At 37.1% G+C, this 17,657-nt stretch overlaps 1 protein-coding gene across 13 annotated transcripts in view; it reads right to left on the reverse strand.

The window, feature by feature from the left end:
* The window catches only part of mapk8ip3 (mitogen-activated protein kinase 8 interacting protein 3), a 44,509-nt gene extending 29,354 nt beyond the window's left edge, over window positions 1-15,155 (reverse strand). For all 13 annotated transcript variants that reach the window (XM_036589408.1, XM_036589399.1, XM_036589407.1 and 10 more), the window contains exons 1-4: window positions 14,312-15,155; window positions 3,816-3,936; window positions 3,642-3,712; window positions 1,624-1,712 (exon numbers count right to left, since the gene is read on the reverse strand). In XM_036589408.1, the coding sequence (XP_036445301.1) occupies window positions 1,624-1,712; window positions 3,642-3,712; window positions 3,816-3,936; window positions 14,312-14,617 (587 nt within the window). In that variant the 5' untranslated portion in view covers window positions 14,618-15,155. The remainder of the gene's footprint in view (window positions 1-1,623; window positions 1,713-3,641; window positions 3,713-3,815; window positions 3,937-14,311) is intronic.
* Between the last annotated feature and the right edge of the window lie 2,502 nt (window positions 15,156-17,657).

A 17,657-nucleotide genomic window follows, 5' to 3' on the forward strand; every position in this document is an offset into this window, starting at 1 on the left:
ACTTTCCACATGGTCTTTGCTATGGCTCTATAGCTTTTTCTATTCGAGGGTGGTTTATTATGCTGTCCTTGAGAACTTTAGGAAGTTCCCATACCTTCACCATGAGTGCTACTATTTGTGTGAAATCTTCCCAACCAGTGGCACTATGTTTTGTAGTGGCATCAAGTGCAATCTGCATAATAACTTTTCTTTTTTGCATTCTCTCAGTTTTGTTTTTTTAAATATATTTTTGTTTACACATCTTTGCTGATCTTTGGTTATACTGGTTATGTGAAAAGACATTTTGTGTGAAATTTAAAGTGGATATATTAATTGAAAGTATGTCAAGAAACATGAAAAAGGTGCTGGAACTTGTTTCCCCTCACTGTACATGAATGGAAAGTGTATAAGTGAGGAGTAAGCTAATGCTTTTGTCAGACTTGAGGAAGAAAAATTATGCGTGGGCAAGAAGTGTGCATAATTGTGTGTCTGTGTGTATAGGCCAGACATGACAAAGCCTATGACTAAGGAGGAACTGACAAACTGTCAGCCAGCATCACTATCCAGCGCCTAGCAACACCATCTCCAAGACAATGGTCTAATCATGGACCATTTGGTGCTGTATCTTGACCTAAGGACTGAACCTGCCTATACGCACCTCATTATACAGCATGCGTAAGCTAAGATACAAAAACAACACAAACACCTACAACATAAAAAAACAACAACAGCAAACAACACAAAAGAATAAACAAAAATAATATCAACAAAGGTATAGAGCTTGAAAACATAAATAGACACACATTCACACAGACATACTGTATGTGCTCCCTCAGACACTAAGGATGGGCTTTGTTATTCATATAGACATCTGCACTCTGTATTCATTCATCAACTGGGTAATCAAATAGGGAAGCAATTTGGATAAGGCAAATGAGATATCTGTTGGAATAAAAACTAAAAGGGAATTCCATAGACTGTTCAGAATTCCTGCCTGATTACATTCAGAGTGCTTTTACCATTATCATCATTATATGTAAAACTCAGAAGACACATGTAGGTTCACTGGTTATTTTGGATATTAAACAAAATAGATACATTTGTGTTGTGGATATCACGGCCACTGGTTCCTATCATCACCACCGTAAAGAAATCTGTAAGAAGTCTGTAAGTCTCTCTATAATGAACCATTTCACATCAAACCTCTCTGAATGGCTTTGTTCTTACCTTAACCATTGAATCATATAAAAACTATGAAAAATCGAAAGAATTCCCATTTTAAAAAAATTATATGTAACGTTTTTGACTGAACATGTGACATAAAACTTCAGAAAAGCAGCTAAGCTATGTATGGAAATAAACAAATCAATGGCAAGTTTGTGCAAGTAATTGCTCTGTAGGTCAAGTGATAGTTTGTTACATCAAAAAAACATCAAAATATAAGATAAATCATTAAAATTATGGGTACGATGACCTAGTCGCTAGTAATAAATAAATATTATTTCTTCTCTGCTTTGGTTTTTACTTGGAGCAACATAAAACAATTTCTCAATGGCATCAAGTGCCATTTGTTTAGGAGCGAATAGCAAAAATAGTTAATGAATAATGCCAATCCGGATCAAACAGACCCACAACCACACTCACGTCCTTCCGCATCCTGTGGTTTCTGACTGGTTGCTTCCGCCCTGTTGCAATTTGGATCGTTCAATGTGTTCAACGTAGGTCTGAATCATCTGAAAAAGAAAAAGTGAACATCATATGAGCATACGTCTATGCATGTGTGGGGGCATCAATGCCCCTCACTGACACCCCCATCAGCATCACAACCAACTCATAAATTGTGGTGCTTATGTAACCTTATATAAACATAATTTGTCCCTCAGCATTGGTTGCCACAGTTGCCTCTTCGACTTATATTAGTTTTAAAGAAATCGGTTATTGTTTCATGCTGTTTCATTCGTTTGTTTCATACCAGCCTCTCACTGTAGCCTACATTGCTATCAGGATGACACATATAGTGTGTTTAATCTGCTCCCAGAATCCTGTGATCATTTGTCACAGCCTGAACGGTTAAATTTAAATCAGTGCAGAACTAAATAAATCAATCAATCACAAAGAAGCACAGATCAGGTCAAGTTTACACTATATATCCAAAACTTGACATCTGCTCATCTAACATTTCTTCTGAAAACAAGGGTATTACTAGGGAGTTTGTACCTCTTTTGCTGCAGTGACAGCCTCTACTCTTCTAGGAAGGCTTGACACTGGATGTATTTAGATGGATTTGATTGCTTTCAGCCACAAGAGTATGGATCACAAACAACACTCTGGCTTGGAGGTGAGTGGTATGTCAAAAAATGTACATCATGGAATAATTAAAATTTCATATGGCTTTGGTACATATCACCATACATATATTTCCAAACAAAAACCTTTCAGATGCTTAAGTAAATCTAGTTGTTATTGTAGATTAATAGTAGCTTATTATTCCGGGATGTCCCTTAACTTTTTATAAGAATTATTTTTAACCACCAAAGTAAATCTGAAATATTTTTACTGTGCGAAATGGTACAAACAAAACTGAACATTTAAATAAACGTATATCAACACTGCTTTCTAAAATTAGCCACACAGGCCTGGAAAAATGGTGCTACACGTTGTTTCACGTGATTGGCCTCTTATTCGGCAGCTTTTTATTTAACTTATCCCGCTCCACCTTAAATGGTATAACTGCTGTACCCTTTAAGGTGTAACAGGAATTTTGAATAAGAAGTAAACTTCAGCTTCATTGAATTTCTCAAGCCGTTTGTCCCATACACGCATTCCATATACTCCTTCAGACACCGCTGGAATTTGTACAATATTGCCGTCAGTCATTAACGCTTCAGATTGCAACCTTGTCTAAAGCAGCTGACAGTCAGGTGGCTTCTCAAGTGGTATGAGTAGTGAAAGCGTGGCAACCACTCTAATGTCCATGTTATGCTAAGGCAAACACTAAAAGACCAACCATGTCTTTATGTCCTACTTGAAAACAAAGGGGACTAATTCTGCTGCAATGGACTAGACAGCGGGAGGTGATCGAGGGTCTGCTGTTTTCATTTTCATTTGAAATGTGATTGAAACAATGTGTTTGTATGCTGCATCATCTGTGCTTATTTGTGGCAAACTGGTATAACAGTTATGACAAAACTCCTGAGGAAGAATCTGAACTGGTTTAATGGCCCACTGCCACTCCAGCTCATCCCTTGAGTATTGGATGGTTCTTTAACCCACCCATCCAATGAGTGAAGGGCTTTACATTCCTTCGGCTGATACATGGCATTAGGTATTGGGACCTTGGGTTTACGTGTAGCTGAATTCCCTAACTAAGAGAAGTGTCCGGATACTTTTGTACATATAGTGTATCTTTACTGTGTTGACTGTGGTACAGGTACGTCCACTGGGCCTATGCGGTACGTTAAGTCTCTCTATTTCCACAGAGCAGAATGGCTTAGGATAATAATTTCATACCAAGAATGTGAAACATTTCATTCAGTCATAGGGGAGCGAAAGGTCTTTGGCTTACTTTAAAAATATGCCAGGCCAAGTAAGTCCAGGAACACCCCCTCGTTTCTGTGGTTCATGCGTTTACATGTGTAAGAGACATACAGAGACAGTCTTACCTCTGTGTGTCGTTGGTGAAGAGCATTGTACTCCTTCTTCATGTCTGTTTCACGTTCTTCCAAACGAGAGACTATGAAAAGAGGCAGAAACAGCACTGATACAAAAGCATACTCCATAGGGGCACATATGTTTGTATGAATGCATATTGCAAACTCATGCACGTTGAGACTCACTCTGGTCAGCGTAGTTCTTGGTCTTCAATTCCAGCTGTTTTCCCTGTAGTTCTAGAAAGTCCACCTGTGACTGGAGCTTCTTCTTCTCCCCCTCCAACGCATCCTCAAACTCTATAAATTTCTGTTAATACGCAAACACAGTTCAGGAACAGTGCAATTCTGCAGCTAATACAGTGTATGCTCTTCAGAAACCTGTTTAAGACTTCAGTCTCACAACGTAGAGCTTGTGCAGAAGGGGGATGCCATACAAACAAACCTTTAAAACTACAGTACTGCACAAACGTCTGAGACCACCTTCTCATTTATTTAATTTCCAGACTAAGCACCCATTAGGTTCAAGTTATTCATTTTCCAGTGCCAGGAAAGACTTTTTTAACAGAGGACGTGTCAAACACAAAGTATAATATCAAATCAGTACTACTGACACTTTAACTCTTCCACTCATCCAATCATAAAACCAGTAAGTTCCAGCTGTGGCCACTCAGCAAAAGCATTTCCCAAAGGAGTCACTGTCATCATGTTCCCCATCAAAAAGACACTAACACTCTCACAAACAACTACTCAAATTTACCTTTCAAACATCTTTCTTATGTGCATCTAAAATGGCTACAAGAGATTTTTTGAGGAGATTAGGTATAAGATGATCCAAAAGCATTACGTAGGGGAAGGACAAAAGAAAATAAATGAAAAACCAGGAGTTCACAAACCTGGAGATCATGAAATTCATGAAAAAAACCCACAAAAGCTATAAAGAAAATGAGACTTGTGACAACCGTGCAAGTGTTGATACACCACTAAAACTGTCACCATCCAATAAACAGCATTTAAAGTTTTCATCTTTTTTTACCATCTATGTACCTCAAAAATACATAGATGGTAAAACAATGTGCACTAGAACTCTAAAACTGAACTGAGATGCAGAGTAAGGGTTTATGCTCATAAGTTCATAAGTTAGTGTAAACTTGTAAGTGGGAGTACTTGTATCATGTAAGCAGATAATGCAACCAACTTCTAATACTGAACTTTGGAGGAAAAATATCCCTGTCGATTTTTTTTAAAAACTGAAAGCAAGTCCCCTGAAAAGGATGAAAGCTGTAATAAAGTTAAAGGGTGGACACACTAAATATTGAAAAATTGTTGAGTGAACTGTACAAAATATAATTTCTGCTTCTTTTCCTGATGATAAAATTGTATGTACATTTTGACTGGAAATCATATAAAAGAAAGGGTGGGGTCTGATTTTTGAGAGTACTGTACAATATAATACACTAATAAAACTGTATAATTACATTAACAATTACTTTCTGCATTGACACGTTCTATACTACAATAAATTTTCATCAACTTCAAATCATAATAATAAGATATCTCCACAAATTCAGTGTAGACTGAAAGTTTCAAATCTTCATGGCAGAATTTCAGTGTTTCTGTGAGCTACGAGTGGAATCTAATTGATATAAAAATACACCATACACCATTTTTATCACTGGCAATAATTGCAACTTCTAAGGTTTAAGATGTTTGTTGAACTACATTGTTTTCTGCACACACTGCCCAAAGTGTAAAGGGTCTGACAGAGATACAGCAGTGATGGGGAAAAGACTCACTGCAGATTCCCCTACCAGCAATGTAATTAACATTAGCTGACAATCAGAAAACTGATTTTTTTTTTTGGAGCAGAAGACAAAGTACTTTTATCTGTGACGTATCTATAATACAGAGAAATGGTATTTACAGCAAACACCAGCAAATTAAATAACTGCAATACAACAAAGACAACAGGGGACTGCACTCCTAGCTTATCTTTTAATGCAAGATGTGTTTGTTTGTGTTAGAGATATATGAGCTGTCTGCAGTGTGTGTGTTCATATGCTGACTCTTTCTTAGCATCAGCCTTCACATAATAGCATTACAGAGCTAAAGAGAAGGCTGAAGGTCAAAATGAAGAGAGTCAAGATTCAACTGCTCACCACACACATACACACAGGTTTATTTTTATATCTTGTCAGGATGTGTGGCCATTAGAACTAACATTCAGCCCACAATTTTAATCGATTTGTGATATGGAGTTCACGATTTGGTATATATTGTTAAGATATTTTGAACAAAATTCAAATGAATTAAAATGATAACTAAAATCTTGTTGTTGCACAGCTTACAACTGACACCAGAGCTGGGAGGCAGGAGGAATGCTGTAGTAAGTTGTTGGTTGGTGCTGGTCATTTGCACTCCTGTAAAGTTTTCATTCGAAAACGTATATACATATAAATAACTCCAATCTGGAATTGAAACAGTTATTGGAATTGTAAAACCTAATCACAGATATGCACCTCCGTTTTCATCTTTAATGGAAACCTCTGTCAATGATCAAAAGCAGGTATCTGGATATAATAATTACACATCCTTATGTATGTAAGTACCTAGTTATGAGGGTGACACAATGTACTGTAACATTGTAATACAAAACTGAGAGAGTGTACTGTGGAGAACTGGACAGTCTATCAAGTCTCCCATCTGTCATATGTATATATATATATATGTAATCATCTATATGTAATAAATATATTTAAGTTTACCCTCAGTAACCAAAAAGGAATCAATTTGCTCTTTCAGTTTAACAAATGAAATATTGAGTTTTTACAAAAAATTTACACGTCTTTTTGTACATTTCCTTTACAAGCTTATTTTGTTTTGTTCTGTAGGTAAGCTGTGCTCTAGCCCTTTTTTTCCTAAAAAGCCAGGACATTTTTGTCCTGAAATTGTATGGACAAAAACAAACAACATACCCAGCTATAAATAAACAACACTAACACTAATCTAGCAATGTCTCGCACACACAGTCGATATGTGTTGATGGTGACTTGGAGCTGTGAGGGTTTAAAAGAAACACAATAGCTTCTTTCTGCAGCCCAGCACAGCCCACTGAGAAACTACTGGAATTCAGTAATCCTCACACTACACAACCACAGAGAGTCGGTCAGCAGCTTCAAAAACATGCAAACACACACACACACACATACACACACACACACACGCACACATACACACACACACACGCACACGCACACACACACACACACACACACACACACACACACATATACACACATAAACATTTCAAAATCTTTCATTTAAAACAGTTCACTTGATCCTACACATATTGGCATTGGATACACGTCATTTTATGCAGTATACATAAAATACATACATGCCCTTTACATTTTACCATACATGTAGTTTTATATAGTATATTTAAAACGCACACATGTATTCAACCATACATGTTTGTTACACAGTATATCATGACATCAAAACCATTTATTTGCCATCTTTTTGGCACCATTTGATGGCACCAGCTGCTCTTTACATTATGTGAAATTAATGAATGGGCCAGTAAAATGGCTCAAAATTACTAACAATTTATAAATCAATATAATTATTTTTATTTATTAAAGTTAATCATGTTTTTGCCTTCTCCTCTAAAATTACCATTTCAGAGATTTCAGGCTCTGTTACATCGCCAATTATATTTAAATACATCCATATACTTTTATCATACTTGAATATAGACACCTATTGGGGAATTCTGTTAGTTGTTTACAATTTCTAGATTTCTATGACGTTAACTTTTCTGAGAATTTCTATTAATTTCAGACAGTTCTGAAAGTGTTTTCATAATGATGATTCCAAAGTAAGTCTTGAAAGCCCAAAGGCATTACGCATACAATACTCCACATTCCACCAAAGTCCACAGACATAACACCTCACTGAACTAATCTGGAGACTGGAGACTTGTTAACTAAACACACTGTAGTCTGGCCAGATATCTCGTCTCTTACAATTCCAGTTTAGTAGCTCAATAAACTGGGATACAGAGATTACAGGGATACAATACAGATTGCATGGAATTAAAAGGTCATTTTTGACACAATATGAACTGCCCATATACTAACATGACCAAAAGTACAGAAAGTACCCAACATTGGCAGCTTAGCCTGGTAATGTGGAGAGACAGCAGAGACAGGCAGAGCTGTTGACACAGCATGTGTCATAATCATCTGTGAACCACTATTATCGTGTAAAAATGCAGGATGAATGAAACAGAAGCCAAATTCAGATTCATATTAAATAATCTCAAAGTAGTCTAGTCGTTGGTGGTGGTTTCCACATATATCTGCTTTATGTTGTAGGAGTAAATTCAATACAAATAACAAAAGGACTACACAGGTTCTGCTCTTTAGATAGACAGACAGACAGATAGACAGATAGACAGATAGATAGATAGATAGATAGATAGATAGATAGATAGGTAGATAGACAAATAGATAGATCACTATGTAGTAGGCCTGTGCTGGTAGCCAGTAACAGAGTCCTCTTATTCAGGTAACCATGTGGTAAATGGTTAAATCAGGTTAAGAGAAGTGATGTTTATTTCCTTTTTTTCTTTGCATTACCTTTTATTTTTTACAACCAGATTAAGACCAGATTAAGATTCTTTCAGAATGAAAAAATATAAATAATAGAATATAATTATAAGGGGGGGGGACTGATATTCATTTGTAGATTCATTCTTATTTATTGTACATGATACATATTCATAAATAACATTGTATTTTATAAAATACAGCATTAAATAACACATCGCCAAAAATATTCTGAATCATTATTAATTATTATATTATAGTCTTGGTACAACTTTGCATTGTGACTTGTGGAAGCAAAAAGAGGTTATTCTCTGTCCTTCTCTAAATTTCATTACACGGAAAAAACAGTAATCATAACATTCCGATCTGCCCAATGGAGGAAATTTTAATTTTGGAATGAATGTACATCAACAAACACATAAACCAGTTAAGACACCATAGAAAGAAACAATTAGATCCTCAACTGGCAGTGAACAGATTTTATTTAATGTAGGGAAAGTACTGTTTTATTCTGTTTTAAAGTATTATTGGCATTTATGAATAATTGAAAAAAATAAAGAAAAAGACAGAGTCACTGCACTCGGCTGGTCACAACAGCAACGTCCAAGTGCACCTTACCGAGACCAAGACAAGACCTATTATAGAGATCATTTATTTACTCAAGTGCTACAACACTAGTACATAGTAATCTTTAATCTGGACACAAAATTGATTAATAATTAATAATTAATCTAATAAGAAAAAACAGAACTGCAAGTGTCAAATACATTTTTCCATTTGAGAGTTTGTAGCTGCTCAGTTGAACCTGATGTTTTCTTCCCTGAAGCCTGAGGATCTTTGAAACATCCAGTTATGCCTGATGAGCATCAGCAAAGACAAGATTGTGGTCGTGTTTTTCCCGAGACCCAAAGCTGTTTTGTCTGATGTTTGAAACCTGATGCTGTGGTTTGAGGAGTTGTTAAACTGCACCATTCAGGCAATTTTTGTACAGGTACATCTACATGCTGCATCAAGTACATTCAACCAGTGCAGCTCAACAGCCGGGTTTCTACAACAATTTCATCTATGCACAACAGATTCTGCATATCTAGGTACAATACTGTAAATGTGATATTAATCTTATGGATGCTTAAAACTTCTGTGATGTTCACATGCGGGAATGGTAGTCTTTTGCTATGGTTTGCATGCAATAAATAAAAAAAATGAATGATGATTTTTTAACCAGGTGGTACAAATGCCTATTAGATAGTTACTACTAAAGCACCTGTAAATATATTAGGAAGAATGATAAAAATGTAGTGAATTGACGAGGCTAATATTAAATAACTTACACAATGCATTTATTTGTTGTGTATGCACGGCTGCTTCTAAGACAGAAGAATACTGGGATATAAAGTAAGAGGTGTCGGTCCTTATTGTGTCCATTATGGTCTACAGTCATATTCTCTCAGGAGAGGAAATTGGAGAGCGCTGTTTACTCTCTAACCGTCCGCTCCTCTCTCTCCCTTCTTCCTTCCCTGTCTCTCTCATCTTCTCTCTTCATCCCCCTCCCTGCCCCATCTCGCCGTCATAATAAGAGAATCAGGTTACACGCCAGCCTCCAGCATCCCCACTGCACATTATTGATTCCCCATAATCACCCTTCCAATCCATCCTCCTCCCAGTGCTGTCCTCTACGCCCAAAAACATGACCCCAAAATGAGTGTAGTAAAGCATATAGTAAACAACAGCTACTCTAATCATGACTGATTTTAATGATAACAGCAGTATATAGCTCAGTAACAGCCATTCCCTTTTAAATGTTTCTCATTCTGATAACTGTATACAGTTAGCATCTTTATATAAGAGTAAATAGCCTATTGCTAACAGATGCATGATATTGGAATCATAACTGCATAAGTAGATATTAACTTAAAAAAATTATTCTACAGGTATATTAACTGATATGTGACATTTTATGTATTTATTGTCAGAAAGGTAGAAAGTTTAGGTGACGCTACTGCGGGCTACGGCTGTAAAACATCTGCAATTCGTTTATTGTAATGGCACTTTTAACCCTATACAAATAAATGTTACATTTCTCCATAATGCTAATTTAGGTTAACAAATCTGTACCTTTTATAAATGTTTATGTATAAGCACCAGAAGATATTTACTTGGAAAATAACAGAAATCTGCACTGGCATCGGTGCGTCTTTAATGCTGTGTCTACACACTGCCATAAAAAAACATTCTGCCATGCATTGTAGCAGTTTGCAACCGACAACAGTATGGAGCCATGTAAACTTTGTCATCTAAAATAGCTGATTAGTAGAGAGTTTAGCAGCAATGGTTGTTTTTTTTGAGGTGGAGAAAAGGCAGGAGGAAGCTTTTAATTTTCTTTTAATTATTTGTTATAAATAATATTTTTTTTTGTTATAATACTGGGTGGACTTCAACAATGAGACACTCAGCATCAGCACTTCAACAATGACACATTCAGCATCCATGTCTCCCAAAAAAAACAATAACTGATTTATTCCACCACCAATTCAATCCAAAAATGTAAAGTCTTGACGGAATTTCCCACTGACTGCTGCAGTATGCTGCTGTTGATGCTGACTGTGGCATTATTTTCTGACGCTGCTCAACTGAAAACAGTGGAATATCCGGTTTGCTGTTGTCCATCTACTGTCATAATGTAAAAACAGCATAACTGCCACAGTCTTTCAGCAAAGCACGCACCAGGACAATCCCTGTTTACATTGTTATACTCTGAACAGTAAACAATAGTAGTGCTGATGATAATTTTAGATTTTTTTAAACTGCAGTTAAATTTTTTTAGTATTTAAAAATCATATATTACATACAGGTTCAATTAAAGGCTATCAGTATAATTCTGTAATTGTGTGTATTATTGCTTTGTAAACATTTTTAGTACATTTCAACAATACGGTGGTAATACTGAAAACTGTAATCATTTTGGTTATGGATATCATGATAGGACATTTTTGTATCGTGCCATCCCTTATGTGTACGAGGAATTTGTTATGATGAAACCAATGCTTACATAAATGGACAACAGAGAATACAAAGAGTAAACAAATGCATACAAATAGTTACCATACACAGCCACAAAGTGGACTGGAAATTGTGCATGTCCACAGTATATAAACTATTATGCACTCTGTTTTGCTAGAAACCAATGTGCTCTATGATAAAGCAAATATTTTCACTTATCTGCTGACTTTGAAAGAAGGAGGCAGAACAAGCTTCCAACATTGCTCTCCTCCGTCTATTCTACAGTGAACCCACTGTTCGTCAGAACAATTATTCATCTATTACAGCCTGTTCTCTCTGCAATCTGCAGCCAAATCTATGCTGCACTCCAGACTGCGCATTCTCTGCACTTTAGAGCCAAAACACCTGTCATCGTAGACTTGCTCTTACTGCTGCTACAGCAAAAAACAACCCCGTCTTCAGAATGACCCAGCAGTCCAGGTTCTGCTGCAGGCGCTAAAAACAGTTGAGGGACATCAGGTCTACGTTATACATATATATATATATGTGTGTGTGTGTGTGTATATATATATATATATATATATATATATATACACAAATATTGTACACTATAATTTAAAATGTGTACAACCCTAGAAGTAACTTGAATTTTGCTAAAGATGTTTGTTTCCAAGAGGCTGCTGAGAATGAGGCAGCCTGAGGATGAATAGTTTATACAGTAAATCTTGACAGTGTAGCTTCACTTTTCCATAATTGGTGAAAATCAATCAATCCCATTACCAAGAGAGTGCAAATGCAATCTTTGTTACTATATGCTAAGCAAATACTTTTAAAAGGTCAAGTTTCAGATGCACAATTTCACATTAACATTAAAAAGAGAAGGTTTGAGAGAGTAGTCAAGTTCACTGGCCATTAATTACGGTTTATTGTGCATGTTAAGCAGCACAAGAGAACTACCATTATTATTATTATTAAGAAACCATTAATTGTGAGCAGATGCTGATGTCCAATATTTTTCATGTACATATCTGTTGATGCTGATACCTATATATGAACATATATAAAATGTAGAGTACGTCCACCTGGATTACTATTACAGAGAAATATTTATTTTCCTGTGGCTATTCTGGAATAATAAAACAAATATATGTGCAACACTGGTGCTATCATCTAAAGAGGTAGGACTACAGCCCTACGTTAATTTTGGCCGAAATTGCCTACATTCCTATTTTTAACTTTTTTTGCTGTTGTTTTTCCCTTCTCCTTGGTTAACTGACTATCCGTTTATTAACTTGCATGGACACTGAAATTATTATTATTTTTGTTGATATTATTATTATTATTATTATTAAGAAGCCATTGACATTGTTGTTATATGGTTTATTATCACAAATAAAATTCATGAATACTGTTAGATTTCTTTATTACACTGCTATACACTCTTTACTACCAATAAAAAGACCACATTAGTAGTGTTATATTTTCTTCATTACTACTTCTAAGAATCCATTAATTTATGGTTTTCTCATTGTTTTCCTTTTGTTCACTAAAGAAAACATGGTATACTTTCAGTTATAATTGTGCGTTAGCAAGGCTTTTCAACATGTTAATGTTAAATTGGCCGTAAATATCAATTCTAGGTGACTAAGAAAAATACAGAGATTTTAAATAACTAAAAATTATATTAGTCCTCTTTAAAGAGGTGACATTAAGAGAACATGTTTGGTGGACATGTCAAACTAAACATATACCCTGTCACTTTATAGTACCACAAACCCATTTTTAAATGGATTTGCACTGAAATTGACAGCAGGCTCGCCCTCTCTTCATCCAACTCTCTGCATCCCATGCTTTTCTTCTCCTCTAGCTACAGAGGACAATGGTGGCCTTCAAAATCACACAGTCACACTGTTATACTATGTTAAGTTTCATATAATATCTCTAAACTATGCTGTTTCATCACTGCCCCTTATGGCGTTTACTATGACTTTTCCAAATTTCCTTCTTATTGATGCTGATCCACTGTGCTGATGACGCAGTGGCAGCATTTGGAGGGGGTTCTGTCAGAGCCAGCCTGTCGTGTTGATACTGCAGAGGCTTTAGCTGAGGGGTTTTAAGGGAATCTGATTCTAGCCACTGGTGGTTCAGTACAGCAGTGTCTGTTTTAGTGCCAGATGTGGACAGTGATGAAGCGAGGAGTGGAGCGGAGAGTGTCAAAGTGGAAGAGAGGCAGTCTAAGAATGAATATGACAGATTTACGTACTTCATCAAATAACTGAGGAAAAACAATAAAAGTACTTGCCCCTCTAGGTGTGGCAGAAAACAACCAAGCAGATTCACCCTTTAGGTATTAGCTTGACCTCAGCCAAATGTGGCACTCCACAGTAGATGGAAACATTAAAGTGACTTAAACAGGACTATGATCTGTAATTAATAAAAAACAGATCAGGATCAAACCTGTTCACTAAGACCTACTAGCAACAAGCAAGTTCCTCAAAACAAGACTGAATATACCCAGATGTATGCATGAAACAGAGCATACATACATTGCACTAATGAGGCTTATGACATTTAATAACAGCCCACACACTGGTATTCATGTTATAAAGTTTCTCTGCTCCATTAAAAAAGGAACCACCTTAAAGCCCCTGTGAATGTTGCCATGTGTATGTGTGAATAGTGGCAAACAGAAATTGGTTTTAATAATAATAATAAAAAATAAAAATATATATTTTAAAACAATAATTTTTTTTAAATAAAAAAGCAATCACCTGTGAATGTGACCATGTGTATCTATATGTGTGTGTAAACGTACACTACCAGAAATTGTGGAACTAATGTTTATAACAGTGTTATAAATGGTTACTAAGGGCATAAATGTATTGACAACTGTCCAGGAATTCTTTCCAACATAATGCAGTTGTTGACAATACTTCATGTCAGCTTATAAGTTTGTTCTAATGTCATGAAGTTGCTGATAACACTTCAGGCCTGATATGGCCACTAAGGTCATAAAATTAACTGTGTCTTACAGATAATCTTGTTTATCTTTGATAAGCCACACTCGCTCACCTCCTCGGCCTGCTTGCGCAGCGCCTTCTCGCGCTCGTACTGCGTGATGAGCTGCTCGTTGTCCTCCTTCAGCAGCTCGAGCTCCACTTCGTGCTCCTGGTTCTCCGTGAGCACGGCGTCCAGGTTCTCCAGGACGTTCACCACCAGCGGCATCAGCTCCTTCACCACCTCCTCGTCGTAGGTCCGGATGAGGCGCTCGAACTCTCGGTAGATGCTGTTGGCCAGGCCCGAGACGCGCTCGGACATCACGGACACAGAGCCGTAGTCGTCCTGGTAGACGACCTCGTCCAGCTGGAGCTCCATCATCTCGACTGGTTGAGGTTTTATACACTTAAAAACTCCTTCCTTGAGCGCGTGAACTGTACGGTTTGGGTACCGGGTAATGGAGGCGCGAGACGCCTCAGAAAGCTAGCTAGCGGTTCTCTGACTCATCCAAAATGGGGACTTTTTCGGTAACTGGGTGGATTTTAGAGGGATGCCCTCAGGTGGACGTGTCCCCACATCTCTCCGTAGGTGTCCGAAAGCCGCGAGAGCCTTGAGTCGTTTTTTCGCAAAGTAGGCTCGGCTGTTTTTTTCGTTGTCACACAGTCCGTGAGAGGAGCCGAGCTAAGCTAGCTTCTCCTTTCCCCCCACTCCCTGCGCCACGGCTGCGGCCTCGCTATCGCAGTCTCTCCCCTCCACCCCCCGCTAAGACTCGATTAGACCCGTACCGGGCAGAGCTGGACTCGTTACCGGCGCTCCCGTCCTCAGTGCGCGGGCGGCATCCATCACATCACCGCCAGCGATGCACCTGCTTCTGCACAGCCGCAGCCCGGAGCCCAGCCATTGCTGAGCCAAAGAAAAAAATCAATGGAGGATAAAAAAAAGGAAAATAAATAAATAATATACGAATAAATAGCTTACATACAGTGGATTAGGCCGGACTAGCTACCCCCATCACCGCTCCATGTCCTGTCGTAATCGTTTAGCTTAAAGCATTTTGGCAGATTTTGTATTCTGGACATTTAGGGTCGGTCCGGTGGATGTAGGTTTGGGGGGGCGGCTGCTGCCGTCGTCCGCTCGGCTGGGTTGGGAATTTCGCTCGCAGGCTGTAGGGAGTCGCTCTTTTCTTTCCCACCTGTAATCGGACAAACCCCGCCTCCTGCGTCAGGATTGGCTTTTAAAAAACGTTAAGGTGTGTTACATCGACACTTTTTTCCACCAAAACAGAAAAACTAAAAGACAGAAATTATGTTAATATAACATTGTGTTTAACATTTGAGTCATATCAACTACATTTTTTCCAGTGTAGGACCGGCTAGTGATTCATGCTCGCAAGTCTTCTGCGTTAGCTTCGGTTGGCTAGTAGTTTATTTTCTACTACGGGGTTCTTGTGAGTATGAATTACTAGCCAATCACAGAAGTGGAGGCGAGGTTTGCCGGAATGCGGGTGGGGAAAAAAACAAATACCGCTGCATGGAGGGGCGGAGTCATCTGACCGCTCGGAGGATGACGCCGCAACGTCTGCAGCGAGCAGGCTCGTGCGATTACGTCACCGCATCGTTCCTCCCACAACAGGGCAGGGGGTACAGAGAGTAATATATATGTACGAATATACAATGAACTGATATGTTGAATAAACACTGATATATATTGAATGAACAATGATATATATGGAATGAACATTGATATATATATATATATATATATATATATATATATATATATATATATATATATATAAAATGAACGTTGATATGTATTGAATGAACGTCAAGCATTAGGCATATTCATAACCTTCCATTTCATGTAATAGCTGTGTATGATGTAGCTTTCAGTGTTATTAAATGCTTTGGACATCTGTTCCTATCAATACCACTGAAAACATTTCTGATTTCTGAACAAAGCATTTCATATCAAGACACTCTGAATGAGTGAGTGTCTTGTTGATTTAATTATGCACACATTTTTAAAAATCAGTAGAATTCCCTTTCAGTATCATGTTGATTTTGTGGTTTACTTCATGCTGTCCTCACACTGTCCTATTGCAGGAAATTATTTTTAAGGGTCCAGTCTGTTTTAGGACCATTCTGAAGCTAAAAACTTTCTTACCAAGGCCAAAGCTATTAGATAAGACCAGTGTTTCCCAATCCAGGTCCTGGAGTCCCCCTGCCCTGTGCACTTTTGTGTTTCTCCCACTCTCTTTAATGTGTTAAAAAGTTCGGTGATTAATTAGCTAAAGTTAGACATCACATTTACCAAGGGACATGTTATATCTGTCTACACAAACTAGACCACCTATGTAATGGCTTGGAATGACTGGATAAGTTTTGGTTTCGTAACTGGTGTATGTATGTATGTATTTGGGGGATGTTAATGCCATGGTATATTGACAGCCTATTATTTGAGTGCAATTATACATTAGAATACTACATAATATATACTACATTCTATAAATACCTTTATATAGTAATGCATTTATAGAATATATTATGTATTGTTTATACAACATAGTATGCATCTGTAGTATGCATTTATATTTAGAATGTATCTAGATTATGTATCTGTAAAATGTGCATTATTACAGTGTGTGACATGCTGCTGTAGATGCATACTATATAATACTACATAATTCATACTACATTCTGTGAATGTATACTACATAGAAAGGCATTTATGCAATGTAATATGAATTATATATTACTACATAGTATGCATCTACAGAAGTATATTATGTATAATACTACATCATTTATACTACATTTTATGAATGCATACTACATACTACAAGGCATTTATAGAATGCAGCATCTAGCTTGTAATTGTATTCAGTATGTAATATGCACCTAGAGAATGTAGTATGCATTAATGCATATTACATAGTATGCATCTAGAGTGCAGTACACATTATTAGCAAGTAGCATGTTTCTGTACTTAACAAAGAAGCTTTTCTTATGCTGTACTGATATGAGAGTTAAATTGACTTGGCATATGCTATTGCTTACTACAAAGCACATAATATGCACCTGTATTAGGCAGTATTATGTATTATGCTTATTTTTCAGTATGTAGTATACATTAAAACATCTATAGCATTAATTGGTATGTTACAAACAAACTAGGTTTTTTTTGGTGGTTTCACTCACTCCCACTTACTTTGACAAATGTACATTGCCTGGATCACTGTAGAAAGCAAATGAGAACATTACCTAGACATTGTTTTCACTTGACTGACAAGTCAGAAGGAACACAACCTGGCAATTTCATCAAAGTACTTGTTATTCATATTGCGATCAGTGTAGTAAGACAGGCTGAAACGACAAACATTCATAACCATGTAAATAAAATGAAGTGACACCATAGCATA

This window comes from Colossoma macropomum, unplaced genomic scaffold (genome assembly GCF_904425465.1).
Source record: "Colossoma macropomum unplaced genomic scaffold, Colossoma_macropomum, whole genome shotgun sequence".
Taxonomy (NCBI): Eukaryota; Metazoa; Chordata; class Actinopteri; order Characiformes; family Serrasalmidae; genus Colossoma; species Colossoma macropomum.